General features: G+C 43.0%; 1 protein-coding gene across 1 annotated transcript in view; it reads right to left on the bottom strand.

The window, feature by feature from the left end:
- Positions 1-3,253: 3,253 nt before the first annotated feature.
- sema6a (sema domain, transmembrane domain (TM), and cytoplasmic domain, (semaphorin) 6A) overlaps positions 3,254-10,659 on the bottom strand; it is a 128,032-nt gene continuing 120,626 nt past the window's right edge. Inside the window, exon 20 of the mRNA XM_019887764.1 lies at positions 3,254-5,230. Within this exon, the coding sequence (XP_019743323.1) occupies positions 4,086-5,230 (1,145 nt within the window). The 3' untranslated portion in view covers positions 3,254-4,085. The remainder of the gene's footprint in view (positions 5,231-10,659) is intronic.

The raw sequence follows: 10,659 nt of genomic DNA, 5'->3' as shown, positions 1-10,659 counted from the left end.
CTCCAGACAGTATCAGTGCAGGGATAATGACACACGAATGGGAAATGCGAGGATTAGCACGTGGCTAAGCTCGTTGTTACCACAGATTGCGCTGCCAGGCCGAGCAATGAGTGAGGCCCAACTGCCTGGATTCCGTTTCGTCGGATGAGTGGTTGTGCCCGGGGAGGGCGGGATTGTCGGCCGTCTGGCAGACTGCCCCTTGTCGCGGCTCATGGGTTCGGATTGACGGGTCGTAATGTCGGGTTGTATTATCTTTGTGGGTTTACATGGGCAAGAACCAAAGACACTACTAATCAATTGTCATTTTTAGCTATGACAGGCAGCATGCTGCTCTCTCAATTGATCAAATCTACACGGTCTACTCTGGATGATTGATGATACACAAAAATGCTTTTAGTGTTGGGGCTGATTTTTTTTTTCAGGCTGAGAAACATCTTGTCAATTTGTAATTAAAATCTCGATCTCAAAATTCATTTCTGTTCCCGTGGAGACCGCACCAAGCAACAAAACAAGGATAGTGACAGGCAGGCCTCATTAGCTGTGCCATCTGATCTGTGTGTGTTACCGCTGTGACTCACCTCAATAGTGTCAAACTACCTGACAAAACACAACACCACACACTTGCTGTCAGAGCGACAATACAGGAGTATGCCTCCGCTTTGCCTCTGCCAGTCACCTCACGTTTGTTTATTCAAAGCACAGATGACAGTGTAATTATTGAGTAGCGACGACACTACATGTCACGTTAGCGTAACTGTTTCACATTTAAATGCAGTTCTGCATTGCAAGTTGTCGAGCCTCTTTTATAAATATTCCTCTCCAATTTGCACACTCCATTTAGCTTTCAAATATGCAGCCCTGTGCCCTGACTAATTACACTGCGATGCAGAGGGATTGTAGTTCGTGAGTGTTCGTCGTGGAAACGCAACCCCACAAACAAGGTTAACTCAAAACATTTGTGTCTTTGACTTGCTGGCTATGAGGCTAATTTTTTTTTCTTGTATAAAATAGTCATTCACGTGTTCCCAATGCAAATGCTCTGCTATGTATTGAGCTATCTATCTATCTATCGAGCTAGCTAGCTCAGCTAGCTAGCTAGCGATAGATAGATCGCTAGCTAGCTAGCCATCTAATCTAGCTAACTATTAGCTAGTTATCTAGCTCACTCGCTTTAGCTCTAATGCCACTTGCCAGCATCAACAAAGAAGCACAACTTGACAAATAACTGTAAAATTATGATAGTCCTTAAAAATGATCAAATCAATGAGATCATATAAAATATTCAGAAATAAACAAAGAATTGAACAATATAGTAAAATAAAATAACTCAAATTATAAAAATGTACCGGGAAATTTTTATTTGACCATTTTGATGCAATACATACATAATTTTGTTTTACAATTCTAAAGTGATCATGATTCTTTCAGAAAAAGATTTCAATCTTTAGTTTGTCAAGCAGAAGGCTGCCCGATTATTCGCATTACGTAAATCCCCTTTAAAATCTATTTTTTTCTTGGCATTTCTTTTCATGGATTCCTCTAATCTGAATAGAAAGCAAGTGTAAGTTAAGCAGCAAGTCTTTACTCAGTGCAGCCTTTGAGATGTTCAATGAAAAGTGTGCTGTGATCAACCAAATAAACATTAACTAGCACAAAGCAGCACCTTGTTCAGAGGTAAAGGAAGAAAAAAAGTCAATGACTTCATGACAAGAATTTTATTTTCTTTTTTTTCTTCTTTTTAAATTACATTTTGCATTAAATTAAAGTGTTTTTTAAAATTCCTTTACAACATACATTAAGCTGTGAATCAGATGTTAAGGAGGTGGAGAGTACAGGGCAAAAAACATGTGACGTCACAATATTTTACAAGCTTACAAAGGTCACGTCATCGTTTGGTCGCTTCGCTTCGCGCGTCGCGTGTTATTGAGGAATGGGTGAGAGACGACAAGGCACACACACACCAGAGAACTTCACTGGCCATTGCAGCCTTAAACACTTTGCACTAATTGGACCATGAACTAGATTCAGCCGTTTATACAGAATGTGCACATTGGAACATATTCTCTTCTCCTCACATTCTGCATGTGACCACTCCAAACATTTTGGACATTGTTTGTGTCAGGGGGGCACAGGAACCTGCAAAGCTGTAGCATGCTGCATTCAAGAGAACTGGGATGTTGGAAATTTCAAGAAAGACTAAAAACTGTATTCACTTGTTGAGCTGGAGCTTAGCTTATCTCAGCAGACTTTGGGCGACACGTTGGATACACTCAGGACTGGTTGTCAGCCAATCGCAAGTAAGTTATTTGGTTACATGCATTTTGAAATGATCAGAAAAGAAAACCATTGACAAGTCTTGGAATAAGCTCAAATTCCCAGCAGCCTTGAATGCAGCATTCCTAGTCCCAAGTGCTGTCTCTCTTTCTAATTGCTGTGGTTTGCGATGAAGTTGGCTTCCCTCCACTAAGAAATGAAAAAAAAAAAACCCAAAACAACCAAACAAACAAATGTTCAATATAAAATGTTCACCTATCTACACATACAACACTAAAGGAGTGCTTTGATTTAATTGTGGGGACGTGTCCTCAAAAATGAAACGTAACATTAGTTAACATTGAACTACAAACTCGCCTTACAAAAAGGGGGCGCTTTTTTCATTATTATTAGTTGACGTTTTGTCATTGTGTCTTCACAGGAACCAGCCTGTTTAAGACGACGCAAGAAGCCAAGAAACACCTTCCGGTGTCACTTCCAGGTTAGCTTGGGTCGCTAACGCTATGCTAACCGCTACCGGCGCACTTGCAGAGCGAAAGTTTCAGTCAGTCAGTCGGTCGTCTCGCAGCCTTCCTTTGCGGTGTGGCGTACCACAAGAAAAGTACAATTGTATAAAACACAAAAATGGGGGAAAAAAAAACACTCAACAACAATGACGACGTCTCGGTGGACACACAACAGAAGACGCTCATTGATGGCACAGTCGACAACATAAATGTGTGTGGTTGTGTGCCTGTGTGTGTGTGCATGTGTACATGTGTAGGGGAGCAGAATTACAACAATAACACCTACATTCTTTAATTGCATTTTTATCAAATCAGGGCAACATGATGTAAGAAAAAAAACCAAACAGTAAAAACACTACAAGTTAACAGCTATCGAAGAAAACACAGTCACTACTTCAAGGGTGTAAGGCACAAATTTACATGTGGGGAGGGCTTTATGAAACAAAATTCTCGGATCACTGGTGGTGTTTATCATATGACGTGGCCAATCAGGAGCGACATTACTGACTCACGCGCACGCACGCGCACAAACACACACAAACACACGCACACAAAACACGGTGCTGATTGGAGGAGTGAAAAGGGCAAATATTCCTTTTGAATTAGAAATGGTCTGTGACAGTAAAAGTCCATTGTGGCACACTGTAAATAAATATCTTCTCCTCCTCACCTTAAGTCATTAAAAAAAAATCTACTGGCTCCAGTTTACTGACTTTAAATAGGTGTTGTTGTTTTTTTTTTTTTAAATCACACTTGATTAATTCATATTAAAAAGATCATATGCCCACTCTCTTTGTTGAGCCTAAAAAGTCTTTTTGTTTCTCTTCAAAAGCACTTCATAAAAAATAAATACAACAAGCTATTAGTATTAACAGTCAAATGTTGTTCAGTGAAAAGGGAGGAGTCTTCTATGTCCAGGCCCGTCCAGGCGGCGACGTGATTGCGGTAACACTTGGAGGCTTTTCACAGTAGTCCAACAGGCAGCTGACTTTTCAGTCTCCGAGTCGGCTGGACCTCAATGTACTGTATGCCCCAAAACCCCCCCGGCCATTCCTCAACCACCTGACTTCATTTTGTCCTTGAAGAGATCAAGAAAGCCCCCACTTCACCATGCTACACAGATCAAATCATCGGGGTCTTCTTTTGTTTGAGTAGCAAGCGTTCCCCGGCTCGGATGTTATTTACATATTTGTATAAAAGAAAGTGTTTTCTTAAAAAACAAAAAAAAAAGACGGTGTCGGATTATCCATTGTACTGTACACCCAACAAAGGACTGATCAAGTAGTCCAAATGGTCTCCGTCAGACTATGTGCAGCCATCACTGGACTTGACCTTTGTGGAGAGCGACACAATGGATGGTTTTGGGGGGACGTCGGGCTTGAGGTGCTTGATGCCCCCACGGGGCAGCGAACCATAGGAGCTCATGGCCGGCTGCCGTGACAGAGATATGCCCTGCGCTGTCATTTGTATGGAGTCCACCCGCTGCGGCGCGGGGGGCGGCGTCTCCACGCGGTTGAAGCTCTGGTGCCTCGCCAAATGGGAGGAGTTGGACGAGTTGGTGTTGTGCTTCTTGAGGCCGGACGAGCCCGAGGCGGAGGACGACGAGCCTTTCCGGAGGCCGTAGACGGACGAGTGCACCTCGAGGCGTTTGCCCATCTGCGGCACCGCGGGGGGAACGGTGAGCGAAGCCTCTCGTTGGGGCACGCGGGGTGGCAGCGCCCCGTCCGGATCCACCATGGTGAGATTGTGGTGGGGGTTTTTGACCGTCTTGTACTCCAGGGTGGCGCCCTGGTCGTCCATGAGGCCCATGCCGAGGTCGCTGGGGTGAGGCTGCTCAACGTACTCGTGCTGGTAGGACTGCTGCAGGTGAGGAGGGAGCTGGTGCTGGGGCAGAGGCAGAGGCAACACCACCACGCTGGGGATGTGCCCCGGGGACGCCCTCAGGGGCAGGTCGGAGATGACGGGGGAGCCGATGGGCGGCATGTCCTTGGTGCAAGCGTTGATGAGGTTCTGGTTGCGCTCCCACTCGCGGCTCCCCCGGCTGGGCTTGCGGCGCGGCTGCATGGGAGTGGACTCGGGCGTCGGCAGAGCGGTGAGGTCGAGGTGGTGCTGCTCGGCTTTGATCAGCATCTTCGCGTTGGGCGTCAGTCGCCCGTTGTGCATCAACGGCGTGAGCATGGCCTCGGGTCGGCCGTCTTTGGCCTGCGTCTCGAACAGACCCGTCAGTTTGGTTACGCTGTTCATGGAGCCCCGGCGCGAGTGGAGGTGGTGGTTCTCCTTGTCTTTGCGACCGGGCAGGTCCAAGTCCCGCCGCCGGTGGTCGCAAACGCAGTAAACGATAATGCCGGAAAATATGGCGCCCATGGTGAACGCCAGGATGACGGCGATGGCCAACAGCGTGACGGGAACCAACTGGTCGCGGCCCTTCTGGTAGCTCTCACGGATCACACCTGCCAGAGAGAGAGGATATTCACACGTTCAGATCCAATTGGAACACTGGAAAAAAAACGACAGCGTTCACGTGCTGTCTAACCGCCGTTCATCAACTGTGTTATTGATGCTACTGACGCAGTGTTAGATTAGGCCTCTCCGGCACAGCCAATTAGACGGGAGACTTGAGCGCGGCGGTTTTATCCCTCTGACCTCTCTCTTGCTTGGCTCTCACACATAACTTGTTGAAACCAGTTACGACTGCAGAGTCACACGATGTCACATGGGCTAAGCAGATTAGACCTTCTTCGGCATCCGGCAGAATTAGGCTGCACGGTTGTGTCTCGACCTTTCTGCCATCCATTAAATAGTTCAACTGAGAATATGCAGTCGTCTGGGAGTTAGTATAATAGTGCAAGCATTAAAGACGGAAGGACTGGGGTGAAGCTCCGCCCAGAACTTTTTAACGGTTCGATACGGCACTTTTGCGGGATCTCTGTGTCAAAGAGATGAAACACACATTGTGATCAATGGCATTCCTGAAGTGTGGATGTTGTCATCGCTGCACCTTCATTGAAATGTGTTTTGATTAAAAAAAAAAAAAAAAAAAAAAAAAAAAAACGTCTCCGAATGGAAAGGATATTCAAATTCTTCTTTTGCCTTTGCATCACGTTACAAGTTTTATCGCTACTTGTTGCTAATTGAAAGAAATTGAAACCGCAGGTTTCCAAGAAAAAAAAAAGGTTGCGGGTCATTCATTATGTGTATAATTGGACTACCCCCCAACACACACACACACACACACACACACACACACACACACACACACACACACACACACACACACACACACACACATATGAAAGGACAGAAAATAATATTAAACTTACAAAGAATAGCGGTCTCATAACAAACATGCAAATGAAAACTTGGTTTATCCTATCATGAGTTAGCACCTTCTCAAATTGCTTTCAGCTGCCACATTTAATATCCCCCCCTCAAATTCAATCTCACTGTGTTTTGTTGAGCCCGATTCACATTTAAAAATCACTGATTAAAAAAAAAAACAACCCCAAAACAAAACTAAACAAAAAAGGGAAAAAAAAAAAAAACATCCGCCAAAATGAAAAAGGATATGAATGGGAATAAAGAAAGAAGGCTGAAACGTACCAGAACGCTTTTTGCTTCTCGGATGCAAATGGCTGACATTTCATAAAGCCGCCATCATATCTGATCAATCTGAGAGGATTCATTAAGAAAAAAATATGATTGCACGCCAAAGCCAGCCAGCTATGTCATAACGCTTTTTACCTCCTTCTTCGTCTCTGTCGATTTTCAACATGAGGTCAGATTTCGCTTTTTGAATGGAACTACTGAAAAAAAGTTTATAGCGCATTCTCACACCTGACCCGTGTTGCACACGTGTCATTTCGCACTGACGCACCATCAAGCAGGTGGGCTTTATCACAAACACTTCCGATGTGCACCGCACGCTTCAGTGTGCCAGCGTAGCGTGACTTTGTTATTTGAGCGCCCCTTTCCGCGGTAAAATGACTTTCAGAAGAAAAAAAAAAGTTATTGAAAGTGACAAGTCGAAATATGAAGAGAAAATCATCTTGTGAACTGAACTACAAAGGAAAAGGAACTTGAAGGTCACAGAACAAAACACGCACAAATGCATTCCGTTTTTCATGATACGTTTCTCCGTGCGTAGATAAAAGATCCACTCTCCTAACCCGACAAAAAGGGTTTGACGCAAACAACAAAATAACAATTTTTATTTTCAATGCAAAGGGCTCTCTAGCTTAAAAATGACCATTCAAGGATAGCACGAAACTCCGGAACAATAAACTAACATTAACTCAATTTGTTCTGCAGATTATTCCAAATCCATAAAATAATAGTACCGTATTTTCCGCATTAAAAGGCGCACCTAAAAGCCTTCCATTTTCTTAAAAGCTCACAGCGCGCCTTAAAATCCGATGCGCCTTGTGTATGGTCATTACGGTAATATTTCGACCCCAAAATGGCTCCTTGCTAGAGACATGCTAACAACGCAGAGTTCAAACTTAAGGCGATCGGGTTACGCAGTTGAACACGGAAATAGAGCAGCGGCAAGAGAGTTCAACGTTCACGAGTCAATGTTATAACTTGCTGTTGGTTAAGTGAACTGTGTCGCTGATTTATTAAATACGTTTTACTGACATCTGATCGTTCTGTTGGTGTTTCCTTGAGCGTAGCTCCATCTAGTGGATGCGTTGTCGATTGCGTCTTATCATGCGATGTGCCCAATGTATGAAAAAAAAAAGACAAAATTGACCATTCATTGACGGTGCGCCCCATAATTAAGTGCGCCTTTTAGTGAGGAAAATACGGTATATTTTTTCCAGTTTTTCCCAGGACTTAACCCCTATTTTTGGGGAAAATGTATTTAGAATATTTTTGGTTTGTAAAGGAAATAACTTCCCCGCCCCTCACCCCCCAAAAAATCTATTTGGGTGCACTCCAGAGTGTGGTCACGGTCGCATCCCTGTTCTACATTATTATAATTCTTCATTTTATTGTCGAAGAACTTTTGGAAACCCATCCAGGCTCCCAGAAAAGCTGTGGTGGCTAGCATGTGTCACCAAACACATTTGGAGCTCATCTCAAACCCCCAGAGCAAAACACCACACAAACCCCCAGATGGCAGGATAATCTGATCTCGTGGAAACCGAAATCCAGACTCCGCTTAACCAACATCCGTAATGCTCCCACACTGCTCTGAGTTGAGAAACATGAGCCCGAGCCTGCTCTGTGAAGTGAAATAAAGTGCTGGCTAGCGTGACGAGGGTGCGATCGTAAACACATACCTGACTTGTCTTTTTAACGGGGTGACGGTGACGTGCGGCTCGGTCATTCTTCACCGGGAGCTTAACTAAACATTTTCGCCAGACAAAAACGTGGACACGCCCGCCTGAGGAGATAGCGTGTCTGGCGTTATCTACGGTGGAGAACAAAGCCGACTGTTGTCCCCGATGACTTTGGCGCTAACATCTGCTTCTCATCTCAGTGGCTGATGTCTCAAAACGAAATTTGGAAATATTTTTTTATCTGCCGGGCTTTTGTTTTGTTGATTTGGATCTTTTCCAGGTTTTCGAGGTTCTTCTGAAATTAGATTTTGATTTTTTTTTTTTTTTCAAAAACCTCAATATTTTTTTTTTTTGTAGATCCTTTCATGTCAATTTTAATACCTGTTTTTTTAATTTATATTATTATTTATATTTTTCATTTATATATTTTGATTAATTTGTTCTTCATTTAAAATCATTTGCGTTTTATGTTTTAATATTAAGCCGTTAATTTGTTTTTTTTTAATTTCCATTTTTAAATATTTATATACGAAAACACCTGATTTCCTTTCATGCCATTTTGAACACATAGTTGTTTTTATATTATTTATAATCTTTTTAATTTTATTTGAAAAACATTGTTTTATTGACATATTCGCCCTTTTATTTATTCGATTTTTTTTTAATATTCAAATTGACATGAACTCATGTGCAAAACACGTGCTCTCGATAAACACTTTCTTTCTCGCTTCTTTCCAAGATCATGACAATATTTCCACTAAACAAAACAAAAAACTAATAGCAAATCCTTTTATGTGCTTATAATGTTTGCGAAATGAGAATGAGTTCATCTGTCTTTTTTTCAAATTTTGCCCCAACAAGGAGACCAACATTCACTCACGACATTTTGGAGGTCAGAGGGCAATGAGTCAATCTGGTCGAACGTTTAATAGAAGGCCGGCTGTGGCGCTTTGTTGTGGTCTTGGGGAGGTTAATGCCCCTGTTTAACCTCCAATGCATGCCTCTCCCTGTCTGCCTTTTTTTTTTTTTGGTCTAAAACTAAATCCTTTCATTCTCTCTTGTGCACTTCCACGGATCACACGACACTCGCTTGCACACTTCCTGTGAAGGAAAAACTTTGAAGACCTCCAGCTTTCATTTGACAAATTGTTTCCCGCCATCAAAGAGAAAATAACAGAGGACGCCGGAGAAGTTTTAAATGCTGCTCGTGTTCCTGGCCTCTGGGAATATTGACAACTTTTCAAAAAACTTAAGCAGGGTACAGACACTCACATAGATTTTTGGAACAGATTTTCAAAACTTGAGCGCATGACACACATGAGGTGTCGTACGACAAGCACGCTGCATTAAAGGGAATGAAAGGAGCCTATTTGAGTACCAATGATTGAAGTCGGCCTTGGCCACACCCACTGTGGCATAACCTTCCCTCTCGCAGAGCTGCCGGGCTGCGCTCGTCTGCGAAATGATCAACATCACGTCAAACCCGCTGCTGGATTTACAGTGGTTACGAAAACAGTACCCTAGACGGTTTTTCATTGTTGCCCCAACTCTTTAATTTTGCGATTATAAATATTATGGTTGCCTGCCTCGAATAATGACGCTGAACACACCCCGCGCCACAGAATCATCACTCAGGATACTATTTCAGAGACATCCAAACATCAGACTGTTGCCCCACTTCAGTCATGATTTATAATCTGGTTTGTTGGTGAATGCAACAGCAGGCCTTTTCCGTCCAGCCGGTTTGATAGATTTAAATTTCATGTGCCCTGCGGATTCAGCATCCCCACATTGCACACGCATACCTCCAGATCCTCTGACATATATTCTTCACAGTCAAAACAGCCTTGGTTACTTGCAAAACCGCGTTAGTTGGTGTCGAACACACGTTCACGCTGCTACTTTTATCCCATCAGGCGCTGCTCCGGTCGACTTAAAGCCACAGAGCTGGTCTTTGTGTCGACGATGGGAAAATGCTCTAAGGTAGGAGACGCATCACGGCGGGCTGATGGGTACACCACAAATCTCTTACTTAACACCACAAACTCTCAGACATTGTCGGGGGAAGAAGAGTGAATATTGATATTTATCAAGCCTAAAAATGTCAACGACTGTGGAGCTTGATGTTGTAAAGAAAGAACCCATTATTAAAAAAAAAAAAAAAAGCCCATTATAACTGAAATACTGACAGATGTTGCTATTTAAAGCAGTATTGAATTTGTTTTTTGCTTAAGGGTCTTCCTTACATTTGAAATGTCATGTCTGTGAAGAATAACAACGGACAGTACTTTAAGTAAAAACAGATAAAAAAAAATAGGCAAGTTGTGACTTGAGAATGGCAGTCTTTTATATGCAGCATCCTGTTTAGTCTGATCTGTTTTGAATACATATCTTTTTTTCCCCCATTGCTAGAAATTCAATTGGACAAGTAATAAAGACTGTAAATGCACGTGAGTGTCTTCTCTATCGTGCACGTCTCATTTTGAAATTTGCTTGATCTCATTTAGCTGTTTTTCAATCTGTATTTATCGCCTTGTTTTGTAATGTAAAATGTAGTACAATAAATGGCAATCAACTTTGGAATGACGTGCTAAGTG

Source organism: Hippocampus comes, unplaced genomic scaffold (assembly GCF_001891065.2).
Source record: "Hippocampus comes isolate QL1 unplaced genomic scaffold, H_comes_QL1_v1.1 scaffold155, whole genome shotgun sequence".
Taxonomy (NCBI): Eukaryota; Metazoa; Chordata; class Actinopteri; order Syngnathiformes; family Syngnathidae; genus Hippocampus; species Hippocampus comes.
The sequence above is the reverse complement of the archived record's forward strand: the minus strand, read 5'-3'. Positions and strand labels throughout refer to the sequence as shown.